General features: G+C 42.2%; 1 protein-coding gene across 1 annotated transcript; it reads right to left on the bottom strand.

The window, feature by feature from the left end:
- Positions 1–1,325: 1,325 nt before the first annotated feature.
- Positions 1,326–21,340, bottom strand: NOXRED1 (NADP-dependent oxidoreductase domain containing 1). The gene is made up of 6 exons (XM_006884772.1): positions 21,186–21,340; positions 18,152–18,327; positions 9,747–9,927; positions 8,515–8,666; positions 7,025–7,247; positions 1,326–1,503 (listed from the first exon to the last, which is right to left on the bottom strand). Exons 1-6 carry the CDS (start codon positions 21,338–21,340, stop codon positions 1,326–1,328), a joined length of 1,065 nt encoding a protein of 354 aa, XP_006884834.1.
- Between the last annotated feature and the right edge of the window lie 217 nt (positions 21,341–21,557).

Raw genomic sequence — 21,557 nt, 5'->3', positions numbered from 1 at the left:
CTAGTTACTCTGTGGGAGGAAGATGAGCATTCTCCTTTCCGATTTACTGCCTCTGCAAACCTGCCAGAAGATCCACCGTGAGTCGGTTCCAGCTTGATGGTACACAAGTATAGGATTCCCAAGGCTGTCGATTCCTATGGAAGCTGACTGCCGCCTCCTCTCAAGGAGAAGCCGGGAGGTTGTGACTGCTGACCTTACAGTGGCAGCCAGGTATTGAACCATCGTGCCACGAGGGCTCCATAACAACCACAGGCGAGCTAACATGATCCAGAAGGGCAGGGACAGTGCCTGTGTGCTTCGTACCAAAATGAATTTGCCAAGGAATCTGGAAACTTCGTCTGCCCACTGAAGAACTGTACCTCAAAATAGCATTTACACTGTATATTAATAGTGGTGATGAATCTAACTGCCTCACAACTAGACTAACAAGATTTTCTCTGAAGCCATCCCATCAATTTTTTTTTTAATCTGAAGCCACCCCATCAAATTTGCCTGGCTCACAATTATGCAAAATATAAAAATGTAAATTATTCGCCTAAAATCACAGTGATTTACATGTGTGGCAAATGGTTTCCTTCCCCACCACTTTAGAATTGAGCAAACAATATTCTGTTCAGCGCAACACACAGTAGTCTGTGACTTCCTTTTCCAATCAGATGGGGCCGCTTTGTTGTTTTCTACTCTATTATAATTGGCTTAAAGTATCTGCAAAACATAGAAATAAATTCTTATTTTAGAAAGAAAATCTATACTTAGAAAATTTTTTCCAGTCATTTGCTACAAATGCCAAATATATTTTAAATGATGTGAATAGCTTTAAATAAGACATTGTACTAGTCGTATTTAACTGAAATAAGCAAGAAATGAGTCATAATTCAATGGAGATCATTTACCGTGCTTTTACTTCTCCATCCAAAAGTGGTAGAACAACCAAGCAGTATCATTTGCCAACTCTGGATAAGAAGCTGCAATTGTTATTATAATAAGGACAGTGTAACTTCTGAATATATCTTTTGAGATAAATCATTTGTATAATAAGACCTTTCTGGGCAAGCAAGTTACTTAAATGAGTTAAGCCATGTAGATTCATTTGATTGCTTCCTCAAGCCAGAAACACCCAAGCATACTATATTTATTTTATTCCATATTTTATTTTATTCCTTTTTTCCTAATTCCCAGTACCTAATTTGTAGCAAATGTGGCAAACACAGTATATATAGTCAAGGCTTCCTCCCATGGTCAATTGTGATTAGCAGGGCACACCCATTTCAGAACTAATCTGTGTGAGAGAGGGGAAGAAATCCTGATTTCAGAGTTGTCTTAATTTACTGGAAAGGAAAGTCAACAGAAAGCACTGGTTGGTCTTTTCCAGTTAGAGAAATGCTAAGTGAGTGGCAGTAAAAATTAGTCAGGTGGTCCTGGAGAGAGGGACTCTTTGACAGATGCTGGCTGAAGGGAGTCTCCTTGAGCTGCACAGCAGTCAGATCGAACCAAGGGAAAGGCCTAGAGTAAGAGAAGTAAATGGAAAATGAATGCTATTACTTTATTTCTTAAAATACATCTGATTTCATAAACTAGTAGAAAATGTTAAAAAATACATCTGATTTGACATGCTTTCCTTAATGAAAATGTTCTTGTACTCAGAAATAAGATTCTGCATTTTCCATACCACACTAATTAAAACTCATAATTCATGAAACTAGTTAAATCAGGAATTCAGCTGAAACTATTCAATATATGGATATAAGTGTTCTTACAATTTTTCACACTCCTGCTTTTTCTCTAGGTGTATTTGGGGAGGAACTGATAACTAGAAAATTATAATATCCTTCCTATATACAGTTTATCCTAAATATACTGACATCCTTTTAGTATATTTTGTTTAAATTTAAGTATATTGTTTAAGTGTCATTAAGATTTAAAAGTCTTAGGGAGCTCTGGTGGCTTAGTGGCAAGACGCTGCACTGCAATCCCAGAGGTGTGCGGTTCAAATCCACCAGATGCTCTGCTGTAGAAGGAGGGGCAATCTCCTCCTGTACCAGTCAGATCTGATTTGACGGTACACGTAAAAATAATACAATAAAAATTTAAAAAAGATTTAAAAGTCTTAATATCACAGACATTAAGAATGGGAAAAGTTGCAAACAACAAAGGCTGGAGAGGTTGTGGAGAGATTGCAAATCTCTCACTGCTGGTGGGGATATAAAATGGTACAACCACTATGAAAGGTGCTCTCTCAAAAATTTGGAAATAGACCCAGCAATTCCACCACTGGGAATACACCCTAAAGAAATGAGAGCCAAGACTCAAACAGATGTATATACATCCATATTTATTGCTGCATTATTCACATTAGCAAAAAGATGGAAGCAACCCAAGTGCCCATCAACAAATGAATGGATAGAAAAACTATGGTATATTTTACACAATGGAATATTACACAGCATTGAAAACAACTCATAAAACATTTCACAACATGAAGGAGCCTAAAGTGAAAGGCTTACATTTCACTAATGCTAAGTGAAATATTTGTCACAAAGAGACAAATAGTGCATAACACTGCTGTTATAAAATAGGACAGACATGAGGAGCTTGGGGAGAGAATAGGAAAAGAGTGGATAGATAATGAACACTGCATTAGATCAGATGACGGGCAGAATCGTCCAAAAGGAAACTATGATGAGGTATGACAACCATCTGTAACGAGGTGTGCATTGTGGGTAGATCTGGGGAAAGGGGGAAGAGGAGGGGAAAGAAAATGTGCAACAATGAAAAACTTAAAACATTTTTTAAAAAGAATGAAAAAATTAAGATCTCTTTATCTGATAAAGATGTACAAGTTTACATGCCAATGGGGACAATTTTAGTCAATAAGCACAACTGAAATAAAAAAAGCAGTGATGGTGGATTTTTCACTATTCAAAATATGGGAATGGAACAACCATACCAGCTCTCACCACTCTTTCATTGACATAGTACTGAAAGTCCTAGGCTCTGAGCCAAGGCAACAAGACAAAAAAAGACATACAAATTGGAAAGAAAGAAATTAAACTGTGTCCCTATTTGTGAATGACAATTATCTGTATAGAAAATCCTTAGGAATCAATAATAAACTTCAGTACTAATAAATGAGTTCCTAAGGACACAAGACACAAGAAAATCAATCCTATTTTTACATATCCATGATGAACACTAAAGCTTAAAATGCAGTAGAATTTATAATCTTAAAAAATTTCCAGCAAGATGACGGACAAGGGAGACTGTAATCCAGGCCTTCCAAAACTGATGTTGTTGTTAGGTGCTATCAAACAATGACTCACAGCAGCCCTATAAACAAGAACTCTGGACTTTACACATCTCCAACACACTTGACCCCACTGCTACAGTCACTGTGTCAACTCAGCTTGTCAGGTGTCTTCTCTTGCACTGACCCTCCTCCTTCCCAAGTATGATATTCTTCTCCAACAATTGGTCCGTCTTAACAACATGCCTAAAGAATGTGAGATGGAGTTTCACTGTCTTTGCCTCCAAGGGGTACCCTTGATTTCACTTTAGATGTGTTTGTTTTCTCAGCAGTCCATGCGCTGTTCAATGCACTTCTTCAGCACCACAATTCCAAGGGACTAATTCTTCTGTCATCCTTAGTCACTGTCGAGCTTTCAAATGCATAGCAAGCAATTAGAAAAGACCATGGCTTGGATAAGACACAACTTACTTAGTCTTTAGACTGACATCATCTTTAGCACTCTGGAGAGGTCCTTGACAGAAGAGTTTCCCAGTGGAACTCATCTTTAGATTTCCTGAATGCTAGCTTGGCAGGGTGGAGGGTCAGTGCAGGAGAGGGAGACCCTAGACGAGATGGATTGACACAGTGACGTGGCAATAGGACAGGTGTGTCAGAGATGGAGAGGTTAGCTCAGGTTAAGCCAGGGTTCAGAGCCATTGTTCAGAAGGGCATTGTTCATGAGTCATAGTTGATTCAAAGGCACACAACTACCAGGTAAGAGGAAGAGGAACTTATAATTATTACTGAATTTCTGTTAAGGGTGAAGAAACAATTTGGAAACAGCAGTCATATCTGTACAAAACTGGTGAAAGTCATTAATGTCACTGAATTGTACATATTGAAAGTGTTGACCCTTCAAATATACCAATCAGGAATGGAAGAAAATGTTGAAAAGACAAATGTTTCATTTTATATTCTTTACACAATGAAGAAAATTATTTCAAAGAAGAAGATATAGGTTGAATAAATTTAAATTTAATGAAGTAAGTTTACCCAGTGAAACCTATGTGGCTGCTCTTTTTTGTTGTTTTTTTTTTTTACTTTTAATGAAAGTTTACAGAGACTTAGGGTTTCCAGTCATTCATTGTTGCACTTTTCTCCCTGCCCATCCCCTGCTCCATCACTTTTCTCCTTGATAAGTAAAAGAAAAATTCTTTCATTGCTATGCAATCCCTCCCCCCAAGTCCACTGCACTGTGCAGCCTTTATTCTGGACTCCTGTTACAAGTCCACTGCACTGTGCAGCCTTTATTCTGGACTCCTGTTACAACAATAATACCTAATCATATATCCCTTTTAAACAGTTCTCTCCCTCATCTGTTGCAATGCAGTATACATCATTCCTCCCCTTCTTCTCTGTCTTCTCTCAACCCCAATGTCAGTCCTGTTTTACAATAGTGGCCCTATGTAATATTTATCCTTTTGTGACTGAGATATTTCACTCAGCATAATGTCCTCTAGGGTCATCCACTTTGCATAATATTTCATGAGTTCCTTGTTTTTCAGTGCTGCATAGTAGTCCGTTATGTGAATATACCAGAGCTTCTCTATCCATTCATTTGTTGATGGGCACTTGGGTTGTTTCCAGCTCTTTGCTATTGCAAACAAATCTGCAATAAACATGGGTGTGCATATATCTGCCTGGGTGGTGGTTATGGTTAGGGTAAATTCCCAGAAGTGGAATTGCTGGCTCAAATGGTATTTCTATTTGCAACCTTTTGACAAAGCATCATACAGCCTTCCATAGTGGTTGTGCCATTTTACACTCCCACCAATAGTGAATAAGGGTTCCAGTTTTTCTGCGACCTTGCCAGTATTTGTTGTTCGCTGTTCTGTTCAATTTTGCTATTCTTACTGGAGTGAGATGATATCTCATAGCTGTTTTGATTTGCTAGAGATTTTGGACATTTCTTCATGTGCTTGTTTGCCATCTGAATGTCTTCTTTGGTGAAGTGTCTGTTCATATCCTGTACCCATTTTTAAATTGGGGTGGCTGCTCTTAAGTGAAATGACTGGGTGCCGTTGAGTTAGCTTCCACTCCTGTTGTTGTTAGGTGCCGTCAAGTCGATGATGCAACAGCCCTATGAACAACAGATCAAAGCCTTGTCCTGTCCTGCGCCAGCCTAATGATCTCTGCCTTACTCAAGCCCACTGTTACCATTACTGTGTCAGTCCATCCCTTTGGGGGTTGTCCTCTATTTTGATGACCTTCCATCTTTCCTAGCATGATGTCTGTTTCCAAGGACTTACTATTGTTGTTGTTACATGCTGTCAAGTTGCCTGCAACCCATAGCGACCCTATGTACAGCAGCTCTGAAGACTGAGTCAGTGTCACTGATTCCGACACGCCTACCCTCATTGTCCCAGTTATTGTATCAATCCATCTGATCTGGGGTCTTCCTCTCCTGCACTGTCCCTCCACCCTTCTAAGCATGATGTCCTTCTTTAAGGACTAGTCCCTCCTGGCCACGTGCCCAGAATATATGAGAAGGAGCTTCAAAATCTTAGCCTCCAAGGAGAAACTTGGTTTCACCCTCTCCAAGACAGACCTGTTTGTTTTCTTGACAGTCTATGGTGTGTTCAAGACTCTTCTCCAGCACCACAACTCGAAGGCATCGATCTTCCTTCTGTCCTCTTTAATCATGTCCCACTTTCTGATGCATAGCAAGTAATTGCAAAGGCCATGGCCTGTATCAGGAGCACCTTAGTCTCTAGGCTGACATCGTTGCTTTTTAGAACTCTGGAGAAGTCCCTGACAGCAGATTTTCCCAATGCAATTCTTCTTTTGATTTCCTGACTGCTGGTGCAAAGAGTGTGGATTATGGATCTGAGCAATCTGTAAGTGTTAATAGCCTCAATCTCTTCTTCACCTATCAAGGTGTGGCCAATTGGCCCTGTGGTTAGAATCTTTGTGTCCTTATATACAGCAGAAAGAAACCTTGCCCAGTCCTGAATTTTCACACTCCTGCTGTTTTAAGTCCACTACTGTAGCCAGTATATCAATTGTCTCCTTGAGGAGGATATGATAGCAGTGAAAGTCAACAGGATTATAGGCATCTCTATGTCAACTCCTTTTGCTGTTAGTCAGAACCAACTCATAGCTGACCTTCTGCTGGCTTCCGAGGCTGTAAATAGCCTGGGAGGAGTTTGTCCATCTTTCCCACGTGGAGTTGCTGCTGGATCCTAACCACCAGAGAGGCAGAGTTTTTAGGTTCTCAGCACAATTTCCTACAGACTACACTGCTAGAGTTCCCTGTCCAGGATGCAGTAAGTGGAAAAGCAGGATATTTCTACAATGCATAGGAATAAGTACGCAAACCTCTATAAACCTATAGAAAAAGACTGGGAAGATATGTATAAGAAACACATTAAGTTTGGAGAGCTCTGGTGGCGTGGTGGTAAGGAATTGTACTGCTAATGCAAAGGTATGTAGTTCAAATCCACTAGAGCTTTTCCAGAGGAGAAAGATGGGGCATCTCCTCCTGTGTGGGTTACAGCCTCTGAAAACCCAGAAGGTCAGCTATGGGTCAGTTCTGACTGGACAATATGCAACAACCACAATATAGAGCCTACAAAATGGTGTGTGAGAGTAAAAGAGGGCTTTACTTTCTCACTGATAGGATTCTTTACAAAGAAAAAAATGTATTTTTCTGTTTTTAAAGATGAAAGGAAAGGATAAAATGAAAATTGTCTAGTAAAACAAGAGTGCAGGAGAGAGGTGCGCTGTCAGACACCTTACCTTCTGAGAGGCAGGTTGTCAGCATAGGTCTTGTTGACAAAATCTGTCAACTGAAATTTGGGGCAAGAAGTTCTGTCTTCGCTGCAGCCTTCAGAGTGCACAGAGAGAAGCTGCTCGCTCAGCACCTTCAGCACGCGTGGGTGGGGCACGTCCCGTGCTGTGCAGAAGTTGAGGGCGGCATACAACACACCCTCCAGCCACTTGATATCGAGCATTATGCCCCCTGCACATCAACGAAAAGGTAAATACGAGTTAGCCAGGGTGCGTATTATTTGCAGGGAGCTGAGGACAGATCCCAGAGCGTGAACAGCCTCTTTCATCCCGAGATAAGCTGAGTTTAAATAGCCCTCCTTCCAAGGCCAACAGCTTATTTCTGCTTTTTACAGCACATTTTCACCACTGGCCCGATAGGCAACACAACGACAGAAAAAAGACTGAAACTGTTAAGGACTTCATCTTCGTTGGATCCACAATCAACACCCTTGTATGAGTAGTTAGGAGAACAGGAAATGTATTTTACTGGGACAGTCTGCAGTCAGAGACCTCTCCAAATTATTAGAGTAATTTGATTATTATTTGATTAATCTAGTAATTAGTAGAGTAACTGATGTCAGTTTGAGGACTTGACTCAGGCCAGGTTCTTTTCAAGTATGTGCTATGCATCTGAGAGTTGGACAATGAATAAGGATGACAGAAGAATTGATGCCTTTGGATTGTGGTGTTGGAGAAAAGTACTGAATCTCCATGGACTGCCAAAAGAATAAATATATTTTGGTGAAGGTGCAGCCAGAATGCCCCTTGGAGGCAAACGTGATAAAGCTTCATCTCACATACTTCGGGCATGTTGCTAGGAGAGGCTATTCCTTGGAGAGGGACATCATGCTTGGAAAGGTGAAGAGTCGGTGAAAGACAGGAAGCCCCTCATCCAGGTGGACTGACACCGTGACTGCAGCAATGGGCTCTGGAGGGTCAGGGGTGATGAGGATGGCACAGGATAGGACAGGGTTCAGATCTGTTGTTCACAGGAGAGCTACGGGTTATACTTGACTCAGCACCTAACAAGAGCACCTAACAAGTGTCTCAGGAGGACACTTCCGACCAATGCAGGCATTGCTAATGGAAGGAGTTCTGTAGAACAGTCCTTGCCACGAGGAGGAGGAACCAGGGAAACGGTAACGTTAGAACAGTGCAAAGGCATTTTCATCCTAGACATCGCATCCTCTTCAGAGTTTGTTATATTTACCTCCTCTAATTTTCTTGTTTATCCTTAAAGGGTCCAATAATGAGGTTTCTCCGCTCTCTCTAATAAAGGAAGAGTTTACTACAAAATGTTGTTCTCATATAACATGTGAATTACTGAGAATATACCCAGCTCAGGCTTACCCTCCTCCACTCTCTCCACCACGCACACTGGGGTCTGATCAGATAGCAACAGTCTGGGAAGAAAGTAATTTTCAAGAGTGTTTCCACAAACCATGGTGGACCATTACCAGCAGGACTGTAGGGGCAAGTGGCCCGAAGAATCGCAGGATCTTGGAGAGCCGCTGTGATTTCCATATTAGCCCCCCAGATGTTATCTGACTTCTTAACACACTGATAGTGAGGCCGCAAGATACTGGTGTGGTTCAGCAGTAACTTCAGCCTGGAAGTAAACCCACCAAGACAGATGCAGTATCAGTACTGGCAGAAACAATGAGACAAGCCGCCCTGTTCACATCCAACCCAGCCATGGGCTCTGCTGCACAGGGGCAAACACAGGTGTCCAAGGAGGGGACTGTTTAACAGTGAACTGCTCATCCGTCCACCTAACAAACACATACTCAACATTGTGTCCCAAGCACTGTAGTTGTCATTAAGTGGTTTACTATTTGTGATGAATTGCTCTCTTGCTCCCGTGGCCTAGGAGGGAGCCAAACTTTGCTTACCCAAAGTCTGGCTCCACCAGCAGTTCCACAGGAGGAAAATGAGCTATCTGCTCCCGTACAGTTTAGATGCAGCCCTGGAAACCCACGGGGGGGGGGGGGGGTCAACTCTGGCTCAGTCCCAACTCAACAGCAATAAATAAGCAGAACAAGTCAGCTTTCAGGAAGTGCCCCTGCTGAGCACTAGAGGTTTCCTTTCTCCCTCTGCACAGGGGAGCATGAGTCAGCTTTAAGGTTTTTGGGGTTTGTTTTTTTTTTAATTTTTATTATTTATGTGTGTGAGTACCGTCAAATCAGATTTGACTGGTACAGGAGGAGGAGGAGACTGTTCCTCCCTCTCCAGCAGAGCATCTGGTGGATTTGAACCGCAGCTTTAAGGTTTTTAAAAACTAATTGCCATCAAGTAAGAAACCAATTCATAGCTGCTCCCCCCTACCCCCATTGATTTCCAAGCCTGCAAATCGCACAGGAGTAGACTGCCCATCTTTCTCCAGAGGAGCTGCTGGTAGACTCGATCTCCCTGAGAGGTGTGGCCTTCAGGTTAACAGCACCACATCCTAAGGACTAGGCGACCAGCTTCACATAGTGAGAGACAGTGTTGTCTTGTGATGCTAAACATTTACACATCAAAGAAAATGTCCCACCAATAAGGGGTGTTCAAAATTAGAAGGACTACCTGGGTCCTTTGGCAAAGAAATCATCCAACTTATTGGAACTGAGCAAGCCCAAGAAGAAGGGGGGGAAGGGGGGTGTGCAGAAGGGCCATTTCAATGGGTTATGTCCTCCTCCTAACGTGATACCTGGGTACAGGGATGGCAGTTACCAAGCTGTACACAACGCAGGTTTTCGTAAGTTGTCTTTGAATTTCTACACAGATACTGGGCAGCTGGGCTGGTAGGCAGCAGAGGAATACAACATTGGCCCAAGTTACCAGGTGAGTGTTTTGGTAAAAGCATTGGATTCCCAATTCCTGGAACTCTCCTGTGAGGAAGAGAGGGCGAAAGAAGAGATGCACAGTCGTGGATGGAGGGTGGTCATTTTACCTCAGTAAATCAACCTAAGTCCTGAACCCATGTCCTTCAGAAGACATCCCCATGCTTTCTACAGTGGTAGTGTTCCCACCCCACTGCTATAGCAGCTGTGCCACTACAGCTGTGCTTGAGATTATAAAGTCATCCTCATGTGGCATCCACTTCATAAACAACATGCCTCTGAAAAGTTTATGAACTTTGATAAATGTTGAGCGTTGGAGAGGGGCTTCAGGCCTTTTGTTCGTAGGATCACCATGAGTTCTGTTTGACTCAAAGGCCATCAACAACAGCATCTTACTTTTAGGTCAAATGCTGAACTTTCACAGTTTATTGCTTTCTTTTTTTAAAAAAAAAAGTTTTCTTTTGATTTGAGTGGAAATTTCCAAAGCAAACTGGTTTTCCAGTCAACAATGCATATGTACTTTGCTTGCAATCCCCACAATATAATCCCATTCTTTCTACTTTCGCCCTGCATTTCAGTTTCCATCGCCCTTCATTCCTGTCCCTTCTTAAGGTCTGAACTTCATCTCTGCACAAATGCTGCTCTTTCTGATTTTGTATGGTTGACTGTCCAATGTTCACCTCATTAACACGACTCAGCTCACTGCCATCGAGTGGGAAGCAGCTCACAGCCGGCCCTCCAATGTGTTTCTAAGGCTGTAAATCTAATGGGAGGAGACTGTTCATCCTTTGAGCTGTGGGTGGATTTGAACCACCAGAACCTTTGGGTGCAGTAGGATGCAGAACTTTGTGTGGACTGTTCTGCCACTTGACCTTGATGTCTTCCAGAGTATGGTCCTGAGCCCTGAATCATGGCAGCTCCTTCCCTCAAGGTGTTTGAAGACTTTATAATTTGCTCAATTTTATTCATGAATAGATTCTAGCTTATGTTGGACAGTGGATAAGGAAGATCAAAGAAGAAGGCATATCTTTGCCCTTGGGTTATCAGGACAACTCCTTATTCACTAGGCTACCAGGGCTCTCTGAAGTGATGTCTTTGAACTGTGACATTGGCCAAGAATATTGAATATCCCATGGACTGAAAAAAAAATCTGTCTTGGAGGAAGTGTTACCAGGATGCTCCTTACAGATAAGGTGGTGAAACTTCATTTCAAATCCTTTAGGCATATTGTCAGGGAGTGTCATTCCTTGAAAAAGGACATCATCCCCAAAGAAACCATAACCGCCTACCAAGCAGACATGCACACCCATGTTTATCACAGCTTTGTTCACAATAGCAAAGAGCTGGAAACAACCTAAGCGTCCATCAACAAACGAATGGATAGAGAAGCTGTGGTATATTCACACAATGGAATACTACGCTGCTTTGAGAAACAAGGAACTAACGCAATATTATTCAAAATGGGTGACCCTGGAGGACATTATGCTGAATGAAATACCTCAGACACAAAAGGACAAACACTGCATAGTACCACTGTTGTAAAATGGGACTGACATCAGGGTTGTAGGGAGACTGAAAAAGATGGAAAAAATTATGTATACTGAATTGAAACAGATGAGAGAGAGAAGAATTTAAAAGGGATCTATGATTAGGTATTATTGTCATTGACAGGAGTCCAGAATGAAGGCTGCATAGTGGAGTGAACTTGGGAGGAGGGATTGTTTAACAATGAAAGAATTTTTCTTTTACTTTTCAAAAAGAAGAATTAACTGGAGGGTCGGGGTGGGCAGGGAGAAAGTGCAACAATGAATGAATGGAAATCTAAAATCTCTGTGAATATTCATTAAAATTAATAATAATAAAAAAGAAGAAGGACATCATGTTGGGAAAAGTACAGTGTCAGTGCAGAAGAGGAAGACCCTCAGAGAAATGGATTGACGCAGTGGCTACAACAATGAGCTCGAGTATGGGAGAAATACCCTGGGTATATGTCACTCAAAATATCAAATGACATCCTTTAAATATGTGTAGTTTATTGTTTGGGTTTTTTTAATATTTTTTGTATTTGTGTGTGTGTACCATCAAATCAGATCTGACTGGTACAGGAGGAGATTGTTCCTCCTTCTCCAGCAGAGCATCTGGTAGATTTGAACCGCACACCTAAATATGTGTAGTTATTTGTAAGCAGAGTATATCTTAATGAAGCTGTGTCTATTCTTTGACCTACTAAGTTTATTTTTATAGTTATGCATGGAAAATTAAATATAAGTAAGTTTCAATGATATATAAATTATGATATGGCCATCTTCCAGAATACCATGTCATAATTACATAGATTATGACATGTGTCCATATCTGGAATATTATATGGCCTTAAAAGATTTCCTTTGAAGAGGTTTAAAGTTTATGAAAATAAACTTATCATAAATAATTGGGGGAAAAGAATACAAACAACTATGTACCATACGTGCCATACAGGGAGCTCTGGTGACTTAGTGGTAAAGAACTGTGCTGCAACTGCAAAGGTATGCAGTTCAAATCCACCATCAACTCTGCAGGAGAAAGAGGGGCAGTCTCCTGCTATGTGATTTACTGTCTTTGAAAAACTGCTGGAGGCTCAGCTATGGGTCGGTTCTGACTGGACAGTACACAACAACAATGCAATTTATATCAATTTTGTTGTTGTTGTTATTGTTATGTGCTGTTGAGTTGACTATGACTTGTAGAGACTCTGTGCACAATAGCTCTGAACCTTGCTCTATCCTGAGCAAATCTGTATCTGACACACCTAATACTATTACCCCAGTTACTGTGTCAATCCATCTCATCCAGGGTCTTCCTCTCCTGTATTGTCCCTCGACCCTTCCAAGCATGATATCCTTCTCCAAAGACTGGTACCTCCTGGTTACATGCCCAAAGTATATGAGATAGATTCTCAAAATCCTTGCTTCCTGGTTTCATCCTCTCCAGAAAAGACTTGTTAGTTCTCTTGTCTGTCTATAGTATGTTCAATACTCTCCGCTAGCACCACAACTCAAAGGCATCAATTCTTCTTCATCCTTGGTCATTATCCAGCTCTCTGATGCAGGGCAAGTAGTTGTGTAGATCATGGCCTGAATCAGCACACCTTATTCTCTAGACTGACACCCTTGCTCTTTAGCACTTTAGAGAGGTCCCTGATTACTGTGGTGGTGGTATTGTTATGTGCTGTCAAGTGGTTTGTGATTCATAGCAACCCTATACACAACAGCTCTGAACTTTGCTCTATCTTGGGCCAATCTCACTGTCTCTGATACACATTCTCCCATTTCCCCAGTCACTGAGTCAATCCATATTATCCAGGGTCTTCCTCTCAAGAAAGACCTTTCCAAGGGTGATGTCCCTCTCCAAGGACTGGTTCCTCCTTGCAACAAGCCCCAAGTATGTCAGATGAAGCTTCAAAATCCATGCCTTCAAGGAGCAGCCTGGTTTCACCCTCTCTAGGACAGACCTGTTTGTTCTCCTAGCTGGCCTTTCAATACCCTTCTGCAGCACCACAACTCAAAGGCATTGATTCTTCATTTATCATCCTTAGTCATTGTTCAGCTCTCTGATGCCTAGCAAGTAATTGTGAAGACCATGCCTGGATCAGGGGCACTTTAGTCTCTAGACTGACATCATTGCTCTTCAGTACTCTGGAGAGGTCCCTGACAGTATATTTTCCCAATGCAATTCAGCTTTCGATTTCCTGGCTGCTGGTACCAAGAGTGTTGATTGTGGAGCTCAGCAAGCTGAAGCTATGAACAATCTCAATCTCTTCACCATTTATCATGATACTGCCAATTGGCCGAGTGGTGAGAATCTTTGTTTTCACAATGCTGAGCTTCAATCCTTATTGAAGGCTACAGTCCTTGATCTTCTCCAATAAATGCCTCAGGTCCTCATCCATGTTGGCAAGTAAAGCTGTGTCATCTGCATAACACAGGTTGTTGATGAGTCTTCCTCCAATTCTGATGCACATTCCTCCTCACAGAGCCCAACCTCCCGAATGATCTGTTTGGAGATAAACTGAAAAGGTATGGAGATAGGATGCATCCCTGGCATATACCATTTGTGATTTTGAACCATGCAGTGTTTCCTTGCTCTGTTCTGAGGACTTCCCCCTGGTCCAAGTATAGGTTTTGCATAAACACAATCAAATGTTCTGGGATTCCCATTCTCCTCAGAGTCAACTATGGTTTGTTGTGATCCACACAGTCAAATGCCTTTGCATAGTCAATGAAACACAGACAGACATTCCTCTGGAACTCTTAAGATCTAACATTAGCTATAATATCCCTAGTGCCATGGCCTCTTCTAAACTCATCCTATACATCTGGCAGTTCTCTGTTGATACACTGTTCATGTAATATACATCAATATATATAGATCTCTATACTGAGAGAGAGAGATAAACCTAGATCTCTGTGTATATATATCAATATATGGTGTGGAAAGAAATCATAACCCTGGTAAGAGGATTCTAGAAACTTATTATTTTATTCATAACTTACATTTGCACAATTGAAGTATAATTTACATACAATGGAAAAACACAGATCTGAAGTATGGGATTTGATCTATTGTGACAAATTTATACACTCATGTAACCCACAACTCTTTCAAGACAGAATACGTCAAACTCTCCAGAAAGTTCCCATGGTTTCCCTGGGACCAAACATTGTTCAAATTTCTATTACCATGTTTTTGTTCTGTTATGTGCCATTGAGTCATAGCGACCCTATGTATGTACAGCAGCTCTGAACCCTGCCCTGTCTTGAGCCAGTTTCACTGACTCCAACACACCCACCTCTATTGCCCCAGGTACTATATCAATCCATCTCATCAGGGATCTTCCTCTCCTGTCCATCCACCATTCCAAGCATGATGTTCTTCTCCAAGAACTGATTCCTCCTGGCTATGTGACCAAAGTATGTGAGATGGAGCTTCAAAATCCTAGCATCCAAGGAGAAACTTAGTTTCACCCTTTCCACAACAGACCTATTTGTTTTCTTGGCAGTTCATGGTATGTCCAAGATTCTTCTCCAGCAACAAAATTTGAAGGCATCAGTTCTTCTTCTGTCATCCTTAGTTATTGTTCAGCTCTCTGATGCATAACAAGTAATTGTGAAGACCATGGCCTGGATTAGGCACACCTTAGTCTGTAGACTGACAATGTTGCTTTTCATTATTCTGGAGAGGTCCCTGACAGCAGATTTTCCCACTGCAATTCATCTTTTGATTTCTTGACTGCCGGTGCCAAGAGTGTTGACTGGGGAGCCAACAAACTGTAACTATTTACAACTTCAATATCTTCTTCATCCGTCATGGTGCTGCCAATTGGCCCAGTGGTAAGAATCTTTGTCTTCTTGATGTTGAGCTTCAATTCATATTGAAGACTATAGTACTTGACCTTCTGCAGCAAATGCTGCAGGTCCTCTTCAGTTTCAGCAAGCAAGTGTGTCATCTGCATAACGTAGGTTCTTGATGAGTCCTCCTCCAATCCTGATGCCATATTCCTCCTCATAAAGTCCTGCTTCCCATATGATCTGCTCTGTATATAGATTGAAAAGGTGTGGAGACAGGATGATCCCTGATGCACTCCTTTCCTGATTTTGAACCATAAATGAATAAAACTCATAATTCATTATAAACTTTAAAGCATCCTAAATTCTATTTTTTAAAAAACATAAGACCAAATATTTGATCCATTTAATAGTCAAGTTAGAAGATTTATCTCTTTTTTTGAAAGTTTCTCTGTATCAAAGACCTAGAAAGCTTTTTCGCTACAAAGGGTACACAGAGGAGGAAGGGATATAAAACATTTAAGAGGAGATGGAAGTTGCTCTAAGAAATACATTCATCTTTAAAAGACATCAGGTATCAGAAAACATGGCAGAGTAGGAAGCTCCAGAAATCAGTCGCTCCAAAGGAATAAGTATTGAGCTGACAGAAACTGTCTGAATCAATTACTTAAAGTCTAGTCAGTTACTTCCAGCACTCAAAGGAGAGACTGAAGATGATCCTGGAAAATTTGGGAGAATTTCACTGTTTAGTACAGCACCTACCATCCCCACCACCTCAAAAGTTTAGGCATAGAATCTCCATGTTGTTGTTGTTGTTGTTATGTGCCGTCAAGTCACCTGAGACTCAGCGACCCTATGTACAATAGCCCTAAACTCTGCTCTATCCTGTGCCAAGTTTATTTTCTCTGACACACCTACCCCCTTTACCCTAGTGACTGAATCAATCCATCTTACCGAGGTTCTTCCTCTCCTGCGTTGTCCCCCCACTCTCCCAAGAATGACGTCCCTCTCCAAGGACTGGTCCCTCCTTGCAACATGGCCAAAATATGTCAGATGAAGCTTCAAAATCCTTGTCTCCAAGGAGCAGCCTGTTATCACCCTCTCGGGGACAAACCTGTTTGTTCTCCTAACAGTCCATGGTATATTCAATACTCTTCTCCAGCACCACAGCTCAAAAGCGTTCATTTTTCTATCATCCTTAGTCACTGTCCAGCTTTCTGACACATAGCAAGTACTTGCAAAGACCAAGGCCTGAATCAGGTGCACTTTAGTCTCCAGACTGACATCGTTGCTCTTCAGTACTTTGGAGAGGTTTCTGACAGCAGACTTTCCCAATGCAATTCATCTTTTAAGTTCCTGGCTGCTGTTATTGTCATGTTGTTGTTGTTGATTGCCATTGAGTCGAACACAACTCATAGCAACCCTATGAGTAAAAGGCCTGAAGCTCCTCTATAACTATCAACATTTATCAAAGTTCATAGGGTTTCCAGAGGCATGTTATTTAGGAAGTGGATGTGATCCAGCAATTCCACTCATAGCTACGAACCCAGAACACCTGAAAGCAAGAACTCAGATGCTTGTATACTAATGTTCACTGCAGCATTGTTTTGGCAACAGCCAAAAAGTGCAAACAATACAAGTGTTCATCAGCCAACGAATGGATTCAAACATAAGAAAACTCAATCCACAGCTCTGAGTATAATCTGACTCATAGAGACCCTTTATTTGGTTTCTGAAGCTGTAAATCTAAGTGGGAAGAGACTGGTGGTTGATGGATTCAAACATGCAGCCTTTTGGCAACACACTGCAGACTATAGGGCTAGAGCGCCAAGTATTCAATCATAAAGAGAAACTCAATTCTGATGGATGCTGGGTGAACCTTGAAACTTTGCTAAGAGGAATAAGTCAGACACAAAAACATCGACTGCACGATCTCACTTATAGCAGGTATCTTCTTGTTAGTTGCCATTGAATTAATACCAGCTCATAGGAACCCTGTGTACAACAGACAAAGCCTTGCACTATTCTGTACCATCCTCAGGCTCTCTGCTGTGTTTAAGCCCATTGTTGCAGTCACTCTATCTACAAGAGGCAAATTAAAAAAAAAAAAAAAGAGGCAAATTCAGTGACAAAAAAGTAGATCAGAGGTCACTAATGGCTGTGGACTGATTCAGGCTATGATCTTTTCAGTCACTCACTATGCACTGAGAGCTAGACAATAAATATGGTAACAGAAGAACAATTGATGCCTTTGAAGTGTGGTGTTGGAGAAGAGTGTGGAGTGCTGAATGTCTCAAGGACAGCCAAAAGAACAAACAGATACGTCTCAGGGAATGTGCAGCCAGAGTGCTCCTTGGAGGCAAAGATGCTGAAGCTTCATCTCACATACTCTGGGTATGTTGCTACAAGAAGCTATTCCTTGGAGAGGAACACCATGCTTGAAAATGTGGAGCGTCAGCAAAAGAGAAGAAGACCTTCAACCAGGTGGGTTGACATGGTGACTGCAGCAATAGGCTTGAGTGTGTCAGAGATTGTGAGGATGGCATGGGACAGGACAATGTTCAGATTGATTGTTCACAAGGCCACACAATGTGTCATCCTCAACTCAACAGCACTTAGCAATAACAAGAAGAACTGTGAGGAGGGCAGAACGAGGAGTTGTTTAAAGGAGAAAAAAGGTTCTATTTGGGATAATGAAAACACTCTGAAAATAAATAATGGTGATGAGTATACAATATTTGGAGCACACCTAATGCTACGATGGTTAAACTGTATTATATCATTTACTATAATCATATTTTTAAAAATTTCTAGCTTTTCTCAGGGCAGAAATGTCAAACCCTTCATGCTGCTGCAGGCACTTCTATCAAAGGACTGCTTCAAAATAGCCTGGTCAAGACCTACACAGCCGCTCAGATCCCCCCTTCCTACCACACTCTGCTGCTCACCCAGGACCTCTGGCCTCCGTGTGGAGATCCGCAGGCTGTCAGTGGGGACGGGGACAAGCTGAAGCAGTACACGAGCCAGCTGCTTCCCGAGGTGGCCACCTCCGATGATGCCCACATTGACTTTCTCAGAGGACACAGGTGAACTTCCAGAGCTTTTATTCTCTTGCAACGATTGACTGTAGAACAAAGGGCCAGAGTTATGAGTACATGTGCACTCTGTGGCCCATGTGTGGCAACCTCTGGCCTCAGCTTTAGCTGCCACAAAACCCGTTGAAGTTATATGCCACGCACCCGGCACCACCTGGGAGTGAAATGGTCTTCTGAGTTTTCTGGAAACTGAAGCACACAAATTTCTAAAAGACCTTTCTTAAAGGAACATTTTTATAATCCATTTATATATAATCGAAACCAGCCTGCTCCTTGGAGGCAAGGATTCTGAGGCTTCATCTGACATACTTTGGGCACGTTGCAAGGAAGGACCAGTCCTTGGAGAGGGACGTCATGTTTGAGAGGGTAGAGGGATAAGCACAAGAAAGGAAGACCCTCTAAGAAGTGGATTGATTCAGTGACTAGGGTAATGGGGTAGGTGTATTAGAGACAGTAAGGTTGGCACAGGGTAGAGTAGGGTTCAGAGCTGTTGTATATAGGGTCGCTGTGAGTCGCAAGCCACTTGATGGCACATAACAACATTTCCCTCCTTAAACCCAAGATGTGAATGCTTAATATCTTGACCCAAGGCCATCAGAATAAACAACCAGTGTCATACAATATCATATTGTACTATAGGACAACTGTTGGCTGAATGTTTCCTTCATATTTTTTTTTTACAGACAGCTGTCAGTTCTCTTTGCTGTCAAGATGATCCCACCCTTTCCCCCTCATAATGCCTACTCTTTCTGGTTTTCTGTTTCAGTTCTGGTTTTATTTGGAAAATGAGAAATCTTTGCTTTCTATGAATGTCATGATTTATTTAAAAATGTGTGAACAAAAACTGACCTGAGAAACTTAGGGTGAAGGTTTGAAGACACTCATTCCAGGGCTCATTCACTGTTGGTTCCAGGTGTATCCTCAGTCGAGATTAATGAAACCTGAACTCTGAATACACAAAGCATGCTTTTATATTGTTGTAAGAGAAACTTGTTGTTGCTATGTGCCATTGAGTCACCTGTGACTCATAGCAACCCTATGTACAATAGCTCTGAACCCTCCCCTGTCCTAAGCCAGTCTCATTGTCTCCGAAACACCTGTACCCCAAGACCCCAGTTACTGCATCACTCCATCTCATCTTGGGTCTTCCTCTTCAGTGCTGTCCCTCTACCCTTCCACGCATGATGTCTTTCTCCAAGAACTGGTCCCTTCTGGCCACGTGCCCAAAGCATGTGAGATGGAGGCTCAAGAGCGTAGCCTCCAAGGAGACACATATTTCACGGTCTCCAAGAGAGACCTGTTTGTTCTCCTGGTGGTACATGGTATGTTCAATATGTCCATGGTGTGTTCAGAACTCTTCTCCAGCACCACAACTCGAAGGTATTGACCTTTTTTCTGTCATCCTTAGTCCTTGTCCAGCTCTCAGATGCACAGCAAGGACAGTGGCCCGGATCACGTGTCACCTTAGTGTCTAGACTGACATCATTGCTCTTCAACACTCTAGAGAGGTCTGTGACAGCAGATTTCCCTACTGCATTTTGTCTTTTGATTTCCAGACTGCTGGTGCCAAGGGTGTTGGTTATGGACCCGAGCAAGCTGAAATTGTTAACAACCTCAAGAGAAACTTAATGTATGTGTTATGTTTCTACAAGATTCGGAAGCTTAAAATTCTGGTATTTCCTTATGAGCACCGCAAGTCAATTTATAGTTAAAGCTTCTCTTCTGGTTAAAAGGAGAGACTTTCCTCTCAGTGATTGGTCTTTTCAAATGTAAGTTTGCCACTCCCAAAAGTGGCAAACTTTGATTTCTTCTTATTACTCTAGGGTTACAGGTTATGGCATCTTTGTCCATGAGGCACTAAGCCCTCCAAGCAGCCTGCCTGCCTTAACAATTTCTCTAGTAAACCCCTTACTAACAAGGGGTTATGCTCATATACACCATGTTAAAAGAAGCCCTGGTGGTACTGATTAAGCGGCCAGCTGGTAACCAAAAGGTCAACGGTGCAAACATACCAGCTGCTCACAGAGAGAAAGAGGTGGCAGTCAGTTCTATAAAGATCACAACCCAGGAAACTGTATCAGGTAATTCTAGTCTGTTCTCCAAGGTTACTAGGAATTGGGACAGACTTGACGACAGTGAGCCCACAGGATATTAAATTCAGATTCCATCTCACCATCAGGGAAAAGTAAAGCGCTCTTGTGGCTTAGTGTGCTGCCAACCTGAAGGCATGGGGTTCGAATCCACCAGCTGCTCCGTAGGAGAAGGATGGGCAGTCTCCTCCGGTGTGATTTACCCCTCTGAAAACCTGCTGGAAGGTCAGCTATGGGTCAGTTCTGACTTGACTCAACTCAACAGCACCAAACTGAGAAATAAAAAGTGAGGAGGTGACCTGGTCATTTGTAAAAAGATGTCAGAAGCCAGGACCAGACAGACAACTTCTCTGTAAACCAGAATTCCTGGTCTTGAGTGGACAGTCTAGCCACTGAATCACCTTCGACCCTTGGTGACCTTCCTGTGAGGGACCGTTCTATGATTAGCTCTCCCCCAAAAGAAAGAGCCAATCCCATTTCCTGCCAGCCACAAGTCATCAGCAGCTGTGGAAGACAATCAGGTGGCTTCGATGAGTGGGTAAGTGAATCAATCACTCATTTAGTCAGTACACTCCTGCAAGGAAGTCATCACCAGCGTGTGTTTTATTACACACTAGGGGCCAAAGGCTCTGGGAGGGAGTTTTCCCGGCTCTCTCAGACCAAGAGTGGTTGCACTTAGAAGAGGCAGGAAGACACTGTTCCTGCTAACATTATTCTCCCAAATTAAAAGGTCAAGTCTTTTGGATTTTCTGAAGTCAGACTCATCTCCAGTTGCCTGACCTGGGAAAGCTGGTTACCTCAAGATGCTGAACAGCTTGCAGAAGAACGCCGCGTGAGCACAAGCTTCGATCATCAGACCCCGAGATCGGTCCTTCAGAAACAGCCAGGCCTCCTCTTCCTCTTGAATCTCATTTTCAACTTTCAGGGTCTTAAGGCCTTCTAGCAAGTCCATTTCCATGTAACTATCTCCTGCAGACAGACAGCAATTTAAAACAACAACAACAATCAACTCTTCCTTTCCCCCCACCAAGTTATTCCCCTCTACCACCTTCATCCATCTTCCTCCTCCACTCTTCTTCCCTCCCCGGACAAATACACATATTACTAGTTATCCTCATATTTTTACAACAATGGTATTATGCTGTATTTGTCCTTATGAAACTGAGGGT

This window comes from Elephantulus edwardii, unplaced genomic scaffold, assembly GCF_000299155.1.
Source record: "Elephantulus edwardii isolate Elephantulus edwardi_28Jun2011 unplaced genomic scaffold, EleEdw1.0 scaffold00037, whole genome shotgun sequence".
Classification (NCBI taxonomy): Eukaryota; Metazoa; Chordata; class Mammalia; order Macroscelidea; family Macroscelididae; genus Elephantulus; species Elephantulus edwardii.
This window is presented reverse-complemented; position numbering and strand designations above follow the sequence as displayed.